The sequence below is a fragment of the Anser anser genome, assembly GCF_964211835.1.
Source record: "Anser anser genome assembly, chromosome: 7".
Lineage (NCBI taxonomy): Eukaryota > Metazoa > Chordata > Aves > Anseriformes > Anatidae > Anser > Anser anser.
Window position 1 is genome coordinate 13811009 of NC_139727.1, and position 20014 is coordinate 13831022.

The 20014-nt window shown below is 36.6% G+C and overlaps 1 protein-coding gene across 2 annotated transcripts in view; it reads left to right on the plus strand.

Moving 5' to 3' along the window:
* CABCOCO1 (ciliary associated calcium binding coiled-coil 1) overlaps nucleotides 1-20014 on the plus strand; it is a 101231-nt gene that overhangs the window by 35071 nt on the left and 46146 nt on the right. For both annotated transcript variants that reach the window (XM_083845306.1, XM_083845307.1), the window contains one exon: nucleotides 12837-12962. In XM_083845306.1, the coding sequence (XP_083701432.1) occupies nucleotides 12837-12962 (126 nt within the window). The remainder of the gene's footprint in view (nucleotides 1-12836; nucleotides 12963-20014) is intronic.

Here is a 20014-nt window from a genome sequence, read left to right on the forward strand (position 1 = left end):
CATATGTGAGGTAACTTATATTGCTACTTAGGCTTACATTTAATAAACTTTAGCTAGGAAAATTGTTTAAATTTCAAAGAAAAGATAATAAATAAAAGGAGGGCATAGAATATTAATGTGAACTCGGTCTTTATTTTTTAAAGCATTCAAAGTTAAATAGTGGTGGTCTGTTAACAATCTAGGGCTATTTGGCAAGTCTTTAAACTTACTCAATAATCAAAACATAAAAGGACAATGGAAACTTTTTACAATAAAAAAAGGGAGTTGAGTACAAAAACCAAACAAATTATCCTCTGCTTTTTCTTGGTAAGGAGGTGAACTTTATAGGAAGGGCAGCAAGCTCTGAGTTAGGGTTGTCTTTTCCTGTCTTTGTTATAAATTATATCTGTCTGTGAAGAATCCTCTCCAGTTACTTCGTGGTTACGGGGGAGTCGTGTGGGTGTATGGGGAATGGAGCTGAGAAAGACAGATTAGGGGGAGCCTTCTTTTAATTGTACTGGGTTTTGTTTCTTTGTTTTTCACTTAGGAAATGGCAATTCTTCGCATTAATCTGCCTTGCTTACTAAACATACGGATGGATAGAATTCCCAAGATCCCAGCTGTGTAAATAGAATATTAACAAAACAACAGTTTTCTTCAACGTTTTATTTGTTGCTTGTAACTTAGTAGGCTTTTGGAAGACTTCTGGCAACACTTAGGTTCACTCTAATCATTCAGAATGTTTTCATTAGGGTTCAAATGGGGAAGACATTTGGCAAAGGGATGGACTCCATCCGAAGGATAATGCTTGATTCTTTAATGGGAGGCCAAATACACTGCAATCTTATTATGAGACACCAGAAATATGAGAGGAAGTTGCCAAACGGTACTTGAGGGAGAGCCATATACCTGGGCTTAGTCCCCTCCTTGTGTCCTTCTTTCCTTGTGCCTACTGAGCATCTGAATGGATCGTGTAGGCCTTGCAGTCTGAGCAGAGGTAGCCCATGTGCAGCTGTTCAGATCGAAGAGAAAGGGGACATGACCAAGTTCCTGCACTGTTTCTTTTGTCATTTCAAACAGAATCAGGAGTCATTGACAGGTTGTAAGTGACAGAGCTGAGTGGGAAATTTTGGCCTTTCATTCGTTTTCTGCAGCATGGGCAAGCTCCCACCCATAGATTTTCAGTCTCTCTTGTTCCTCTGTTTTGGGAAACGGGTTCTGAACTGTAACTTTCATCAGAATTAGGTTAACCTCATGTTTTGTGAGTCCCCCTCCAATCCACAGCATTGCTTATAGAAGCTAAGACATCATTATGTTCTTCCAGCTATTGCAGTCAGTAAAACAACATCGGACAGGTAGACCACACTCTCTTCTCAGGGCAGGCTTGAAAAGAGACAGCAGCTGAAGTCTTTAATGTGTTTTATGATTAAGACTATGAGCTGAAGTATTTTATGGTTTGGCTTCACAGTGTGCTCTTGAAAAATGTGGTAGCCAAGTAATCCTGAGTCTCCTCTTGACCGACTTAAAACAGCTGAGGAGGAACATTTAATTGTTTATACCTGATGTTCGCTTTGTAAAGAGTAAGAGTGGGCAGCATCTCTGGCTGATCTTAAGATGCTAAGGTAGTATCTCTATGAATTTTATCTCCTTTTTTATTTTTCAAACTGATTTCACCCTCAAAATTTGTCTTTGTCTCAGATTGTAAAGCTTATACCAGAGCCTGCGTAGGTTCTGCAGAGTTACGCTGCAAATGATGCTCTGTCCAGGATAAAACCCAAACAAACATGGATGGACTTTTTCAGCTGAAATACATTAACATTTTTACTCTCTGCTTTTTTATAAGAAGTGGTCCTTGTCATCTTTTTGATCCTTCTACAGGAAGGTCCAACAATATTAAAAAAACATATTGCAGAAAATAATGTTATCTGCTGTGAAAGCAGTAAAAATTTGCAGGTATTGCATCGTAACACACGTAAATACTCTACTCTCCTGATGCTAGAATTCCCGTACTTGGTAAAAGTTTTATTGTCTCTGTTCTATTCATGTAACAATACACAAGGAACAATATCTTTTGTGCTGTTTCTCAGTAGTTCCTTTTGACTGTGTGTATCAAATGGGGCTTGTGAATACAGTCTAAGGCAATGGCATAGATCCTAAATGATAGAGATGCATGTTTCGTTTATTGTAAGGCTGACCAAATATGGTCTCAGAGTTGCAAAAACACCCTGTGCTTGAGAAGTCTTAATTTTGGAGTGATCAAGGCTGTGGGCAAGTTTCAGACACTAGCAGGCTGAAATTTACGTCTATATCCATAGATTCACTGAATGTTGTGTGTTGTGAACAGAGATACATTGCAACCAGTCACAACGTCTGTAGACTCTATATTACTCTTGTTTAATAAAATTGAGGAATGATAGGGGTGTTCTTTAGAATTTATTATAGCTTGAATATCTGCCTGACATTCTGTCAGAGTTTTTCTTAGGATTCATTTTGTATTCATGACATCCGTTTATCATTTTCATCCCTGTCTGTTACACATTTAGGACACTTAATGATTTTCTTTTGTTCTAAAGAAGATACTTCACCAACTTTTTGTGCTCTCCAGGATTTAAGATGAAGTTAAAGATTTATGTTTGGAGAAATGTTAAATTACCTGTAATTATCATATTTCAAATGAAGTATTTGAAGGTTTTACCCTCTTAAAAGTTAAGTTAAAAACTTAACTTAAGTTTGTTGCTGGAGAATTTTTAGCGTTACTGTTGTCCCTCTAGGACGACAGGTTAAAAGCAACTGATAGCTAGAGGCTGGTTTGCTGACTTTTCTTCTTTTTAAGTCCTACAAGTGGTGCACTGTGGTGTGCCCCAGTGGGATTTCCAAAAACATTGGTACATTTCTGTCCATCTTGAGAATGACCCAGTGAGTCTATTGGTAGGTGCAGGTGTGTTGGTATGTAACTCAGTACTGAACCATTCATTTCTGTTTAATAATCAAATGTTTGAGAAATCAAGAAATTGTCAGGATGGAAGTAGGGGGGCAAATGCTACTAATTTTGCCATGATAAAGATTTTATGTTTTGTCCATCCCTGTTGCACTTGGAAATGAATTACTGAATGTAAAAATAATATCCTTCTGTTTGGAACCCTGGCACAGCAAAGCACAAGCACAATAGGAGAAGTTAAAGACAAGATTTCAGTCTTATCTCCATGCTTCCTAACTGCTGCTGGTTTGACTTCAGTTCCTACTGTTGTTATTCATACTGCTTTTATTGCAGCGTATTCAATTGTCTCTCTTTGTTCTGATCAATCCTCAGTTAAATGGGTAAATAATAAAATAAAAAGGGTATATAATCAAATTACTATAAGTAATTGGTCAGCCCAAGCATTACTGGAACTTTGTAATGAGCGGAAAAACAGGGCTTTGGTATCAGTCGTAAAGGCCAAGCCTTTATATCTGACAAGGAAAACACATTGCCACATAGGCACATTTTCTGTGAATTTAAATTACAAATTATTGTGTATAATCAAAATCAGAGCAACTGAAAAACCATACAGCATGGATAGACTTTAATAATTTTGGGTACAAATGACAGATGTTAGACAAGCTTAGAAGTCTGACAGACTAGGAGAATCTTAATATGTGACAAGTGCAAGATAAAATGAAAACTTGTCTTATGGATTATTTTTTTCCCTCTCATAGTAGAGGGAACATTACACAAACTAATAAGCAGGAAAGCATATGCATTAGAATAAAATGTAAAAGTCTGTGGTAAGGGAGCTTATTTAGGAAACAGGAAAGTTTAAAGACTGTACATTAAACAGCCAACAAGACATGGTGTGTTAAATAGGGGACTGTGGGTTGCTATGGTAATGGGAATTAGACTCTAAAGTTTTTCAGTGCTGGATTGCCAGTTTAATACGGTTACCACTTTGCAGTCTATAACATGAATTGGTTCTGTTACAGTACGTGGTGGATAAATACCAATTACAAAGACAACTTGCATTCTTCCTTAGCACTTATCTGTTAATGGACTACTGAATTTAGATGCAGAAGTAATTGCTTAATCTGGTGTCAATAACTCCAATTTATACAGAAGTATAGAATTTGGTTTTTATTTTTGTTTTCCCTTTTCTCTTTCTATCAAATGTATTTGGGGAAGAATGAGTGAAGAGTAAATAAAGGTAGCATGAATGTTAACAAACTAAACTCTGTGCTGTGAAATTTGGTTGTATAAAAAGGCCATTTTTATAGATTTGTGCCACTTAAAGAATTCTGTGTCTCAAGTCCAGGAAGATCAGTATAGCAGGGAGAATAAATAGTTTCTCAGTAAGAGTACACAGAATTTGCCCAGTGCTACAATAAACAGCAGCGGTGCAGTGAGGGTACTGCACCTTCATTTTTACCTGGGGGTCAGATTAACTCTGTCAGTTAGCTCCCTGTTAAGACCCAATTTACTTTGGCTGCATAGAGACTTCAGTGGGATGATCATATTCTATTGAACTCTATGTTCAGGGAACAGTAACTTCTACTCAACAATGACATTTTGAATTTGAAGATTAAAGAAATTGTGGAGATGGAGACTTTTGGGCAAATTCATCATGGGATACCCATGAAAAGGTTTTTCACACCTATGCTTCTTTTACTGCTGTCAAGTGTAAATTCTGAGTATGCAATTAGGTTTTACAATCCAATTCATGTATCCTCAATCCACGGCATGCCAAGTGATTCCAGAGAACCTAGTAGGACTGTATCCAAAATAGACACTACATTACTATGGTATGTATTGGTACCAAAATTGGGCCTCAAACTGTAGGAGATTAAATGCTAAAATATTCTTGCAAAAATCCAAACATTCCATATTTACAGTTGTGTAAAATACCGCTGTAGCTTTGTGATGTTTGTATGTATAAGTAAAATAAAAAGTGCTATATTAGTTCACCCTTATGGATGACTCCTGAATAAGAGTTCATATTCAAAACATTTTAACTAATTTTGTTCTGTAGTTTCGGTAATAAATTAAGAAATCTACTTAGTTTTCAACAGTAAGAGAAGGTTGCTGCAGTATTTCTGCAATAAAACAGGAATTATATTTGTTAATATACTTCAGGAGCATTTACATTCTAATCACACAGGCAAAAGGAAATTTCAAGTAATGGCAAGTAAATTTAAATTACACAACAGTAAAGACTTTCACGCCTTTGAAAATATTTTAGCACTGGCTTTTTTCCCCCCTCTTCCTTTGATTATCCTTCATCATAGCAACAGAATTCTATTGCTGTTGCCATAATTTCTGAAGCATAACTGTGCTAACATGAAATCTGTATATATAGGTACATTTGCCAACTTCTTTTAATTTTTTCATTTGCCTTCTACCTCCTGTATTGGGAGGGGCTGCTGATCAGTACACTGGCTGAAGAAAAATGCAGAATCATTGTAGGAGAGAACAGAGACATGCAGGCAACTTTTGCAGAAAACAGTAAGCTTTTGACTGTGGTTTCAGAGTAAAGAAAATCAGATTTCCATTTCATAAAACCTGCCTTCTGGACCTCTGGGATCCCTTGGTAAACTAGCCAGCATTTGTTGGCCATGTGCTTTCAGGCGTGTCACAAGCAGTGTGTAAGAGGGTATTTTTATGCTGCATAAACTTGCCAGCTTTGAACCCATTGACCATTATTCTGGGTCTGGCCTTACCAGCTATGTATGTCTTGTAATCTGATTCATACAGCTTGGCTCCTCCTGCAAGCTGGGTCTTTGCTAAGATAGAAAACTGCTATGTAAGGTGCTTAATGACCATCGAAGGGAAGAAGATTTTGTCCAAGGAAGCATTTTCCTACCCTTCTCCAGCTTGATGCCATCCTGTCATGAGCTTTCCACCTCTTTAGCAGCGCTTGCTTATTGTAAAACTGAGAAGGGGGAACGAAGTGTCAGTGTGACCAGAATAGAATTCCTGGATTTTTTTCTATTGCTGCATTTAACCTCTGTTCTTTTAATCATATGCACAGCAGGAGAAAGGGGATGTGCTTTAACAACTTGTCAAGTATTAAGCAGTGCAGATTGTTAGCTAGAAATCATGCTATCAGTTGGAAGTAAACAATAAGGCCACATATATTTAATTTTTAATAAATTTTGAGTTATGCTGTTCCTTTAATTACATTAATCAGGCAGGCTCCAACACTGCAAGCCTTAGGGCTTGAAGTGCAATTTCAGTGCGTTGTAATAAATTTGCCGAACTTTGGAAATAGATGAAATGGCTTAATATTAAACATTTGCTTGATTTAAATTTTACTAACCCATGCACTTTATAATTCTTTTTTTTTTTTTCAGGGCAATGTATTGCCACAGCAGAACAATCATAATTGTAATTGTGAGTAAGCGTTCCTTTTGCACACAGGTTTTGCTTATAAACTAGACAAATAAGGGGCCTGGAGTATTAAAGGAATGCTAAAGATCTACAGAGCCTTTCACTTCAAGGTCATTGGTTCAAGCACACATCATTAAAGACAAAGTTAGCATCTGACTGCTGCTTCATAATATACATGAAATGAGTTTGTCAGTTAAGACAAAGAAAGGTTACAACTGTTTTAATAACATGAAGAGAGGTGTAGGACTAATGCAGAGGTCCAGAAAGAGAGAAGGAATTGGGAGAAGCCCAATTCACCAGGCTGCCATCTTCCCCTATGGAAGCTCTTGTGGACTGTATTTATTCTTTGGTCTGGAAAAGTCAGAAAGGTTATAGCCACCATACTTGGTCTTATTTGATTTCATAAGCTTAATTGAGTTGAGCTAGGTTAATACTGGATTGGGAAGGATCCAAGGAAAATTCAGGTCAAAAATGGTTTGATGATGGAGTAACCAATGAACCTGGTTTGATGCTGCTAGGGCACTGCACAACAGGCTCTTTGAAAGAAGATGTAAAATTGATATCCTGATCACATATCATTACCTCAAGCATAAAAATCACAAAACAGAAAACCGTGAGGCATGGTGTCCTCCTGACTACCTTCCAAGTGAGTAATTACAGCCTGCCAGTGTTAGTTCCTCAGTAAATTTAATCAAATGAGGTACCCTCTCGTTTGATCAGTTGTATGGAGTTATTGTTCTTTAAGGCTTCTTTTAAAGAAGTGGTTGCTTTTCAGTAATATGATCCCTTTATATGAAACCTCTAAGGAGATTAGGCTTGAGTAAAAGAAGGAATGCGTGTAACATGGCAGTGATTTTTATTAGCCATTTCATATTTACTTGTCAAAATGAAGTTACTTCTGCATTGCAAAAAAGTGAATTATTTTTCACTTTTGTTCTGTCAATAATTGAGATTTTAAAGGGTACTGTTCCACAGCTGCCTTTTCTCTTCCTTTGGTTCTGTTGTTGTTTTTTTGTTTGTTTAGTTTGGAGTCTGGGCTGAGCTTGGACCCAGGATGGCTTTATTCAACGTATGTGGATTTTAGTGAAATAAATTATTTCAACCATTATAAAAGAGCCCTGTGACTCCTTGTCCTTTCAATAGTGGCTTTAGTTATGAACATAGAGAAAAGGCAAAATATATGCATTTTACAGCATTACATGAGTAGTTATTTTATTAATAAGCTCTCTTAAAATCATTTTACCAATGAGAAAGGAGAAAGAGGAAAAAAAGCTCTACTTCTCAACAAGGGGGAGATGCAAAGGGGTTTGTGAATAACATACAGAGATAAGCAACCCTGTTTTGGGTTGGTTTGTTTCTTTTGCCCTTTAGCCTTGTTTCTTAAAGCTTGTTACTTAAAAGCTTTTTACTTAAAGCTTTTGTTACTTAAAGCTTTTATACCTTTAGAAGAGGTTTTAGTCAGTTTTTTAAATGGTTTTAATATATGTATACATTGAAAATAGTCATGTTTTATTTTTAACACGGGCTTTTCTTTTTATTCTCAACACTTGTTTCTACTGGAGTAGAAAGCATTTTTTGAAGTACTCTTACCTGTCTGAGCCCCTGAATTAGTCTAATGTAGCAGTAGTTAATTTGTAGGTGGTTTCACTGAATTCTAATTGGGAAGTGCCACAAGATTTGGTAATAGAATTTTATGAATGAAATTATGTTATAAATAAGTAGATGAAACTCAATGAAAGGAGTTCTGGAACTTGCCTGAATTTTTGTTGCAGTAACCTTAGCACATGTTTGTTTCTGTGAAAAAAAGTGGAGTTCAAAGTATTTCATTGAACAGGCTTACAAGCCTTTTTGAGTTAATATGGTAAAAGCTTATTTATAAAAAATACATCGCAAGCTCTTGATATTCACACATTTCAAAAATATTCTTTCTTTTCATGAAAGACTCCTCCTAAATTCATATCATAACTTTCTTTGGCAATAACAGTTTAAGAGATACTCAGGGTCAAAAAAAGGAAGGAATCAGAGGTCAAAAATAATACATTTTTGCAGTAGTCCAGGGGGAAATATACATAGTATATGTCTGCTCTTTCTGAAATAAGTCATCGTAATTAATTCCTTACTTTGCACCTTGAGTTTTTCTCCTCCAAATTTGAATCTAAAACACTTTTGATGTAGAAAACAATTAGGTTTTTGAAATTGTTTTCATTTCTATAATTAAATGACACAGGGCTTGAAGTAATTTGGAAAATACACTTCTGTTGCAAGTTAATGGTAAGCTACAATATTTGGCTGGAGGATTTTTAGTGTTTGAAAGAAAAAAAATGGATCCAACAAAACTTCAAAATTTCAAAATATTAGTGTATCAGCTTTATTGGAAAGAACTGAAATTGTTCAAATGACCTCAGTAAAACAATTTGGACTACAATTCCCGGAATGCTCATGAAGCTGATATGCCTACATGTTCTTAAAAAGTCATAATCCATCATTCTGATGCTAGATCGATGGATTATGACTTTCTGATGTCAGATCTGTGAATTAAGGCTTTTTTGAGTACAGCCTGCTATCCAATTATTGCCCCTATTCATATATTATAAATCATTATTCTTTCACCAGGTAGTCAGCAGTTTCTATTTCCTAGCATTTCAGAGCCTCCTTTTTTTAGCCATTGTTGCACTCCCATTTAGCAATCAAAAATTGAGAGTGCTGACCTGAAAAATAAAGCTTCTATCACAGCAAATTGTTGAGGCAACAACATTCATTTCTAATTCTTGTAGTTTCTGTTGAAATAAAGGGAATTAGAATAGATTGAAACAAATCTCATCCCCTTCCTGCACAAACAAGCAATGTAATAAATTAGCACAAAAGTTGTTGGCGTGTATTGACTTCATTTTTAAGCGTTCATGCCTGAGTTTCTCACAAAATGGTGCTTTTTTTTCTGATAAGATTTTTTTTTTTGTATGAAGACAGGTAGGCTTCTGATTTAAAGCTGAAATTTGCCAGCATGATACCTTAAGTGATTGTGTCTATTAGGCACTGTTAAACTGGAGTTCCTTTGAATGAATTATTTATAGAATAATAAACTTGCTTTTAATGCAATAGAGAATGTGATAAAAGTAGAAAATGCTTTACTGTAACCAGTTTAGGTGTGTCAAATCAAAATGCATCTTAAAAAAAAAAAACTTTATTAAAAGATATTCAGAAAAAGAAGAGCTATTTTAGGACCTATCATGCACCCAGAGAAAGTCATTAAATGAAATGTAATCATGCTGTGTTGGAGAGTTATCTCAAAAGATTTCTCCAGCTAAGGGAATTTAGGTCTAGCCCATATGTGGATGGAAAAAATCAATAGTATGATCTTGTTGTTTTTTATTTCATTTTGCTCTACTGATAGTTCTTCATTAGGATGCAATTTTTGTGCTAGATGGCTGTGCATAAATATGCCCAGTCAGTACATTGCTACCTGGATTGTTGTCAAAAAGGATGGTAATCAATGAAAAGGCGGGTGGTATAATGAAAATGGTAGAATTAGTCTTTTAATAACTACTTGTTCTAGTCCTCTGTTCATCACATGGGAGCTGTCACAGCACTGTCTTGTGCCTCAGTTTCACCTTTATTTGAATGGTCACATGGATTCTGAAATCTGTGGTGCAAGGTTGATTTCTGTGGCATTTTTTCTGAAAAACAGATTTGCCTATCTTTTGTTACCCCTGTTGCTATCCAGTCTGGTTTGCAAGTCAAGGATGTTATCTGAAACTATATGAGAAAGTTCATGTAGTGTTGGGCATGCAGTAGGCTATCAAGTAGCTAGGGTAATGCTTTAACATTCTGTAGTTTAATTCTTCTTAAAGTAAGACACTGTCTTACTTTACATTTTTATCTTATTCCTTGTTATTTATTTCCCAGGCTCTGGACGTTAATGACATCCTTGCTTTTACCTTCCTTTTCCTGTTCTCTCTTTTTCAAAATTTGCCCAGTAAGACCTCTAGGGTGCTGTGGAGTGTAAGAAGGATCTGGTGGTTTGTTGGGAGAACACAGAGGTTGATATTCTATGAATGTTTCTGGAGAAAATATGATTTCAAGGGCAAGTACCAGCCCAGTGATGGAACCAACAGAGAGTTTCTTGTTTTAGATAATTTCCAACACTATACAGCCTTAGAGCCCAGTTCTGCTGGTGGGAAGCGTAGCAGGGCTCCTTCTGTCCTCCATGGAAGTAGGTTCCAACCCATTTTCAAATTTTCTGTCAAGTGCAGTTGCCCGCTAGATGGAGACATAATATGTTATACATTAGTGGATATACAGATGGTAATCAAATCCACCAGCTGCTGCCTGCTCTTCCTGGGCACCTTGCCAATTCACTGGCAGTATGTTGACTGGGAAGCAGACAGTGACACACTTTGATCGAAAAGCTTGTATGATGATTTTTTTTGTTGTAATATTATTGTTTTTCTAAAAAAATGATAAAAGAGATCAAGATGTGTATCTTGATCAAAGGGTACTGCTGTCTGCTTCCCCATCAGCAACTTCTAATTTATAGAAATCAGATTGTGTGGAAAGCAATCAGCAAAGGTTTGAGGTCTTTCTTGTTCTCACTGCCAGGAGATGCTGACAAGTGAGAAAATTAAAATCAGAGAAGGTGGGGAGAGAACTAGTAAAACACTGGTTGAAATCTAATTATTTTAAATCCACAATTTTAATAATTTTAGGCCTGTAAAAAATCTGGTTAAATGGTTCAAATTGGCTATTGCTTGTGTTCTAACAGCACCATAGGGTCTTTGTCTGATGGAGGGTGTTGCTTTGAGACTAATTTACTATTGAAACAAATACATCTGTGGAGCTAGTTGTTGTCAAGTAGAAGGGACCTGTCTGTGGTTTTAGGGCCAAGTTTTTAAAAGATATCTCCTACCAACTCTGTTTCTTCCACATGGAGCTGTGCATCCAGTATGATTTATTAGGGTGTATAAATGATACAATGAACACCTGCAAAGAACACTTAAACCAGTCAGTGCTATAAATATGGAGATAGTGTGTGCAGAATCAGAGGACTCAGAGAAATTTTGTCTACTATATTTAGCAAGTAGAGTTTTCTCTCTTTTTGTTGAGTCTTGGTATTGAATTCACCTTTAAAAGCCGTTTGTGTTTTTTTTTTCCCTAGCTCTTCTGAACTTAAACAACAAATAGCAGTTATAGTTACATATGTGGATTGTGTCAACTGAAGAAAAACTGTGTTTTGGGGCATAGTTAAATATTCCCAGCCAACATAAGACCACAAACCCAGTGGCAGTAGTGAGAGTTGCTTCACATTCTGCCAAATATTAGAATCAAAATAAAGACTGATATGACAGGAGGACACAGGATATGTGGTGCTTTATCTAGATTGAGCAAGAGATTATCAGAGGGAAGCAGGCTAATGGAGATAAAGAGGTGAACAGGGTCTGTCTTTAGAGTGCCATCTTTGACATGACCACTAGAAGGAATAAATAAATCCCATTGACATCATTGCTTCATTTCTTTTTCCCCATCGCAAACTGACCATCACAGATACTGTCTTTATCTCATCAGGCAAACTGTGCTTAGATTTGTAATCGCAGTTTCTTCACCTATTCATGTAGAACAGACTTTATTAGAAGGACAAAACATAAGGGAGGAGAAGAAAGCATCCAGTGTACAATTCAAAGTAGTACCCGTCATATTCACTTGTGGGGCCTCTTGAAAACTTGTGCATTGTTTTTTCAATACCATAGTAATATTTACAGGGGAAAAAAAAAAAATCCAAGCTTCTTTACTATGTTAAACATGGCATAATTAACCATATTACTAGCAAAGTATAATTGGTGTAACTATTTCCTTTGGTGTAATTTCCCTTACGGAACTGTAGGCAGTATTTCTAGTCAGTAGTGTTAATAGTTGTATCTTCTCCCTTAATGCTCAATAATGCTTGGGTGAGCCTTAAACTTTTCAGAGTGTTTGGCATATAACTGATACAGAAATGTTGAGATTTGGTAGTTGGAATGATATGAATGTTAGGTAGCATGTGAGTATGCCAATAACAAATTATTTGACTAATATTTCTTAGAAATCCACATAGGTCAACAAACAGTGTTGGAAAACATTTAAATGCCACATTCTGTATAGGTGACTCAAGAATTTAGCTTCAGTGGAGTGTTAATTCAAAGTTCTGAGTACTTGCTCACAATCCTGGCTTGTGTTAAAATTCTCTACAATTGTGGAAATCCTTCTTGAACAAATCTCACATTTATGTTGGTTTTGTTAATTTTGATCGTGGAAATTTTCTAAAAGATGAAGTTAAGTTAGAGTGTATAAGGGGTAAGTGAATAGTATCATTTTTTTTTTTCTTCAGGAGAAATGATTGAGCAACATTGCTTGTTTCTTTTCATCCTTTGTTTAAACAAATTTTGAAATGTCCGCATTTGAGTATATGATTTGCTATGAGTATCCTAACAAGTCAAAGCAGAATGAGATTTATATGCTTTTTCCCCAGAAACCATTTCATGCCCCAACAGAAATGGAAATGACTCTTATTCTCAGAAGCCTTCCAAGTCAAGGTGGGAGGAGAAAGCCTGTAAGGAGATGTTACCTTCTCAAAAACAACCTCACGTCATCCAAGGTGTGGTTGGCTTTGGCAGTTAACCAAGGGGGAAACTTACTAGTTTTCAAATCACCCACCAAGCCGAGCTATGCTGCAACAAAGCTTTGTTTAACTCTTGTGTGGAGCAGACTAACCCCGCCCCTAACCACAGCTGCATTTTGATTTAAGATGAATGACAGTATTGTAAGATAAAGATAAAACTAACCCCAGTGTATAAGCTGAGATCCAATATAAACAGCTTTATGAACATGTAGAGGAATAAGGAGCGCCTGTTTACAATGGGGTATGACAATTAAGTATTATATAAGGAAGTAATGGTTTGTTTTGACTAAAAGACTGTGGCTAGAATACTTCAGATTCAAGTTAGGTAGAAACACAGTTTTAACAGATATCTTTGATGTGTTTTTGTGTTTGTACTGATCAAATATTTTGGTGTTAAAACAGACTAGTTTCATGTAGAGGTGACTGAAAACTGCAACTCTGAAATTTGAGAGAAAAATTGGCTTACTTCTGCATGCCTAAATTGGAAAATGTATGTTAATAACTTAATTTGGATGATAAAAACATGAAAAATAAGTCCTTAAAATAGTGTTGAGTCAATTTTCTGATAAAGTAAATTTGTTTTCCCATTTGTGATTAAAATGACCTACAGTAAGTTTTTTTTTTTGAACTAGGTGTTAATTAAAAATATGGAAATGGATTTTAAAAACATTGCAGTTCACAGTGGAAGAATTACCATTACTGAATTGTTCTCACAGCCATGCCTGTTTTGAGATGTTTTTAAGATGCCTAAGTTACTGGTTCTTTTTCCAGCATGATTGTTTCCAAAGCAAAATGTGATTCCAATAAAAACAGTAATTGAATTTACAGTCCACAGGACAAATTGTTGTTTTAACAGAAACTTACACACTCAGGCAAAGACTTTATGTTTTAGGTCTAATAAAAAAGAATACGAGCTCCACATTTTATGTGTCCGTATGTCCTGAAAAGTTTTCTAATATAGCTTTTTTTAAAAAAATAAAAAAATCTATATTGTAGTTTTTAAATTATATGAGCAATATTTTCCCCCTGTTAGCTCAGAATCAATATTGTTTAGGTAAATTTTTTTAATGCAACCTTTTAAATGTTAGAGCAGCTTTTTCTGTGCCATGAGCTTAGGGTGAACCAATATAGACAAGCCTATTCCCAGCCGATGCACCTGAGGTCTGCGAGGAGTTTGTGGAGAGTGGGCTTCTTTGTTTGGTGGTGGGCAGGGCGTGGGGCAGTTGTGTGAGGGGCCTGTCCAGGTCCAGTCTTGTGTGGAGAAAATGCCATTTTCAGAGGAAATGGATGGCAAAGTAAGTCTGTACAAGAGGGGCAATGGATAAAGGAAGGAGGTGGGACCTCTGTCTAACTTGAGGCATTGACTACAAATGGCTATCAACAGAAAATATTCTGCTGTCAGGCTTTCTCAGCAGGAGCTCCCAATTGCTTCTCGAACCCTCTTTGTTTCAGAGGTATCTTTTAATTTTTTTTCCCCTAGTTTTATGGTGATCTTCATTGTGTCTTTCTTTCATATACATTGTACTCGTATTTAGATAAAGCCTGACAACTGTGCTTACTGAACCGAGGTAAATCCAGTGGGGTAGTACAGCTCCCGAGACACGTGCCAGCTCTAACAAGCGTGTTACAGCGTGAGATGTGCCAGAGAGAGACATACATGCTGGAGACAGGCATGTCTCCATTAGCATGTTTTGGCATTCTTGGGGCTGACCTAAAGCACTGTGGAACAGTTATAGTTGGTGAGATGTTGCTGTATGGAGGGAGTAACATCAGGAAAAAGCAGCCCAGGATAAGGCCAACAGATGCCTGAATTTGCCATACGTGCTCAGGGCTGCAGGAGGAGTGGGTGGTGCTGTTGGTCCCCACTGAGTTCCTACAGGTGTCCTTTTAACAGGAAAGGGAATATTTCTTATTGCCCAGCTCCAGGCAAACAGGGATGCCTGAGTGAGGAACCCAGCTTTCCTGGATTCCCTGTACTGCTGATAGGAGAGGTAACAGGCTGTGCTTGCTGTGGTTCAGGGCAGGTATATTAAGCAGTTATTATGTTCTTAATTTATCTTAGTGGCTCTGACTTTCCCCCAGGAGATGCAGTCTTCTTAGTGCTGACTATGGGGGTTGATAAAGCCCCTAAAGCAGGTGTGATGAATACCATCCCTCTAAGCATTTTAATTCTTCTAACCCATTTTGTTGCCAAAGACATATGCTCTGTTGCAAATCTGTTTTCTGAAACTGCAGCAAGTCTTGATAAAATGTATAAGACCTCCTTCCAGAAAGATATACCAAAATACACCTGGCCAAATACGTTTATATTTTTATCATAACATTTTCAGCATTCTTGTCAGATCTTTCCTGATCAAATGATTTGGAAGAAGAGATGCACAACAAGAAAATGTAAAGCCTGATAAAGTGAATGCCACCAAAATATTAGATTGCCTATTGTGCATTAGGTTCAACAGAATGTACTTCTATGGTTTTCTCATGTGATCACATGGCTAGAAAAAAAAATCAAAGCAAACAAACAAACCCAACTTAATTTTTTCCAGTATTTGTAGATTCAGCTAGGTGTTTTCTGTGGGAAAGGCTCTTGATTATTATTATTATTATTATTATTATTATTATTATTATTATTTTTAAGGCTTTAGATCTCTGTTGAATAAAACTGCAGAGCCACAATGGGAGCTGGCTGCAGTTTGCTTGTTGAGTGCCCTTGAAGTGGAAGGGAGGGGGCTAGTACTTTGAAGAGTTCTGACATACTAACATTGCACTTTCAGGGACTAAAAAAAATCCTTCACACCTTCTCAAAATCTGTATGCATTGCTTTGAAAAAGGTATTGTTAACCTCAAGCATTTAAAATATTGAGCAAGACCTCAAAAAAATCATGAGACTTGCTTAAAAATAATTGTTCTTTGGTTCCTTTTGCTTGCAGTCTAGTTTTTGAGCTTTCAAGATTTATGTTTTCCATCTTTCCTCTGCAACCATAAGAGCTAGACACTAAATTTATTTTTAAATGAAAGCTGAGATTCTCTTGTAATCCCATGACTCTAGGAGACTTGGCAATGCTAAACACAATGTGAATTTAGAGTGACCATTCCAAGCTGAATCATTTAGAGATGTGCCCTCAGCGTGAAAGCCAACTGGGTGTTTTGGTGTTGTTTTCTGTTTCTTTTTCCTTTTTTTTTTTAATGTCTCTTATTTTCTAAAATAAAAAATCTTTCTAAATAATCTGTGAATTGTCAATAATAATTGGAAGATTGGTAAAAGCAGAAGTAGATAATACATGACTGCAGCCCAGTAAAATCAGAATTTTATTTTATTTTTTTCTGGGATGTTAGGATATTCTTACAGAATCTAGGTATTAAGGGCGTTCTGGAGTAACGTGTCTCCAGAGAGGAGAGCTTTGGTTGTTTTTGTAGAAGCACCCTTTTCTGCTCAATCAAGCATTAAAATTGGCAGCAGTTGTTAGAGAAGCAAGAAAATCCTGGTTGCTTCCCTCATACAGTTACTGAAAACAGTAAGAGGATATGTAAAAGCTTTAACTCTGAGGAAAAATATTTATAACTCTGACAGTGTATTTCCTTACAATAATTTATGGGCAAAATGTAGGAAAGGAGGAACACAAGCTATAAATAATATTCCGTATGTAAACATAATGGCAGCAGCAAATTCTTTTTATTTAAAAATTAATACTGATGTTCATTAATATAAATTACCACATTTCAGATGACTCCGATGTCCTTGAGGCCAGATGTCACTGACTGATTTACAGCTTCCTGGGCGGGAGAAGTAGATCCTGTTTTGTCAATGTAGGCACCAAATTGCTTCAGATAGCTATTTTGGACTAGATTAATTGCTGATGTATTGTCAGCAAAGTTGATTCACATCTCAGCTCAGAAATATGGAAAACTGTCTTTAAAATGTATTAACTTGAATTCTGAAATGCAGGAAAAAGAACGTAAAGCATACCTTTGACTTACTGAACTCTTGTCTCATTTAAGGAATAGTGGTTTGAAGACTGTTGCCCAGGAACATGCACACAGACTTTCCATGGACATCATTGGCAACTGAGGAACATACTGAAGAGGCCAAGTTTAATCCCTCATTGATCTTATTTCTACTTAAAATATTAATACAAATGTGTGTAGTGAAGGCATTCAGAAGCAAGCTCTGCCATCTTAGTCACATTGTACAGATCATGTATCTGGATTAAGTTTCTGAGTGCCTCATAACATCCTTCAGTCCTCTGGATCTTGTGCATGGCATTGCTGTGAAATAGGATAGGAAATGCATTTGAAAAGCTATCAGCAGCCTCCCAGAAACCTCACCTGTGAGAACACTGGTGGGATGCTTTAGAAGGCAGGTAAAGTGGATTTGTTGTGTTTGCATATGCTGGTAGGCTAAGGAGGGGAAAAAAAAAAACAAACAAAAGCTGGTTTGAATCAGGGTGAGGCAGCGCATCTCCACGCATTAGTTTTTCATTCCAACTCAACCCCATGAAATATAGGCACCTAACACACCACAGCTTGTAAATGCCTTTTGTTCCAGCAACTGAAATTCAGAAGATCGGTAGGTGTGCAGCTGGACGTGCTTAGCGTGAATGACAAAATAATGTCAATCCTATATTAAAGTTTTTGGGTCAATACAAATTTCACATATGATCATATGTAAGACAGAAGTCTGTGCAGGACTCCAGTAGCACGAGGCCCCATAGCATACAGTTAGAAACTACACAGATGATATAAATATGGAGAATAACACACAACACTTTTTTTAAAATGCATCTGTCATTATATAAAACCAAATCCATATCCCACTGAAGGACGTTGAAAAGCTTTGAAAGATGTTACTAGGCTTTAGAAATGGTCCATGCTGAACTTGGGATATTTTTTCTAATCCTTATAAATAATTATTTTGGACCCGCGGGAACGGTGTGAAGCTGAGGCAGGGGAAGTTTAGGCTGGACATCAGGAAGAGATTCTTCACCGAGAGGGTGGTTGCACACTGGAACAGGCTCCCCTGGGAAGTAGTCACTGCACCAAGCCTGTCTGAATTTAAGAAGCGATTGGACTGTGCACTTAGGCACATGGCCTAAACTTTTGGGTAGACCTGTGCGGTGCCAGGAGTTGGACTTGATGATCCTTATGGGTCCCTTCCAACTCGGGATATTCTATGATTTTCCTATGTTTGGTAAGATTAGCTACAGAGAATTTGTGTTAAGACTCTGTGGACAGGAGTACAGAATTTCAGATAATATTAAGCTGAAAAGGTGGTTTAAAAACGTTTCTGTGATACAAAAGCCTTACATCAAAGAAGCAAATACACCACCACCACCTTCTCTTTTCTCATTTAAGAAATAAATAAGCATACACTGTAAATTCTAATTTTCAGCAAGTATGTAAGCAAATCCAAACTGACCTTGACCTCAGCTTTGCTAATTTTCAAACTCTGACATTTATTCCCTGAGTAGATTGGTTCCCTTCATACCATGTACATAAATACTGCAAACCTTTCCAATGGCTTGAATTAGAGTGTAAGTAAATAGCTGGTTTTAATCTACATAATATTTTGAGAGCAGACGTTCTGCGCTATGACTATTAAGATATACCCAGCAGCCATTTGTATAATACTGAAACCTCTTACATATATTATTAAATGTAATGCTATCAGCCAGGGCTTGTTTTATGCCACAGAAACTTAAATAATAAAATACGGTGTGGATAAAATCTGCAATAATAGAAACTTAAGCAAAATTAATTCAAGTAACAGATAACATCTGGGGGAAAATGTAATGTTATATTGGTAAGTTATGCAAAGCTAATTTTATAATAACTACCACATCTGTGGAACTCATTTATTAGAACACTTTACCAATCTTCTTTCCTGCCGTTATTCTGTTTTAGAAATTTTCCTGTATACTATTCTATTGTCTTTGCTCTGCCTACATTGGTAAAAACGTAATTTGCTAGCTCTCAACAAAAAGAAGAGCATGTGGGTTTACGTACAGAACAGCATGACGCTTTTTATACTTTACCTGGTTTTATGCAAACTTATACTAGAAAGAATTCTGGGAAAAAATGGTGGCATGTGGCTGGAAATTCAGAGTGATGTTTCAACACTGGCTGCAGCCCTCAGCTGTGACTGCTGGGACTTGATGCAGCTGGGGTGGGAAAGTAAAGGTGATGCCAAATGATGCATCCCACATGATCCTCAGCTGAACGCTGGAGCAGCCTCTAGCCTGCGCTAACTTGTCCGGGTTCAAGGGGCCTTTTGGCACCCCACTGCACCTCGGAATTAGTAAGAAAATTGCATTTATCTTCTGCTCCCTCTGGTCTCTCTCAGAACTTTATCTGCAGCTGACACTGATATGTTCTCTGTATTTATGTCACTGCCTTTATTTATGAGTTCTCGTGGACCCATTGGATCTCAATGTGCATGAAAATATTGCTAATTAATTTTAAGACATTATCGTCTTGCCAAACTGTTTCTCATGTTTTGGTAGTTACATTGATTCAAAAGGACACTTTGAGTAATACATCTTTGTCATAGTGAATAATGCCCAGATAATGATAAATCCTCAGGATTTTTTTTTTAAAGTATGATTGTTTTTTTTTAAATGTAGGTCAGTGGAAGTAATTTGCCATAAATTTACTCAGATTTCAGAAACTAGCAACATTTTTTAAAACTAACTGTAACTGTATAAAACTTACTGTGTCTCCTCTGTTTTTAAATAGATTTTACTACGGAGCCATCGGTGCTATTAAACATGGGGTTTTGTTCAAAGGAAATACAAAGACTTAATTGTGGTTTTTTTTTAAAGGAAAGTATTGCATCAGAAGGATTCATTTAAATACGTTTGTTGGCTTCAGGCTCTCACCACAATTCATTCGTTCTAATTTTCCCCTGGACTTGTTAAGGAGACGATGTATAGGAAGGAGCAATGCAGAATGGCATTTTTAGGTCACTATATTTTGGCTTTAAAATGTAGTACTGCTCACAAACTTACAAACTTATTACTAAACAAAATATTTTA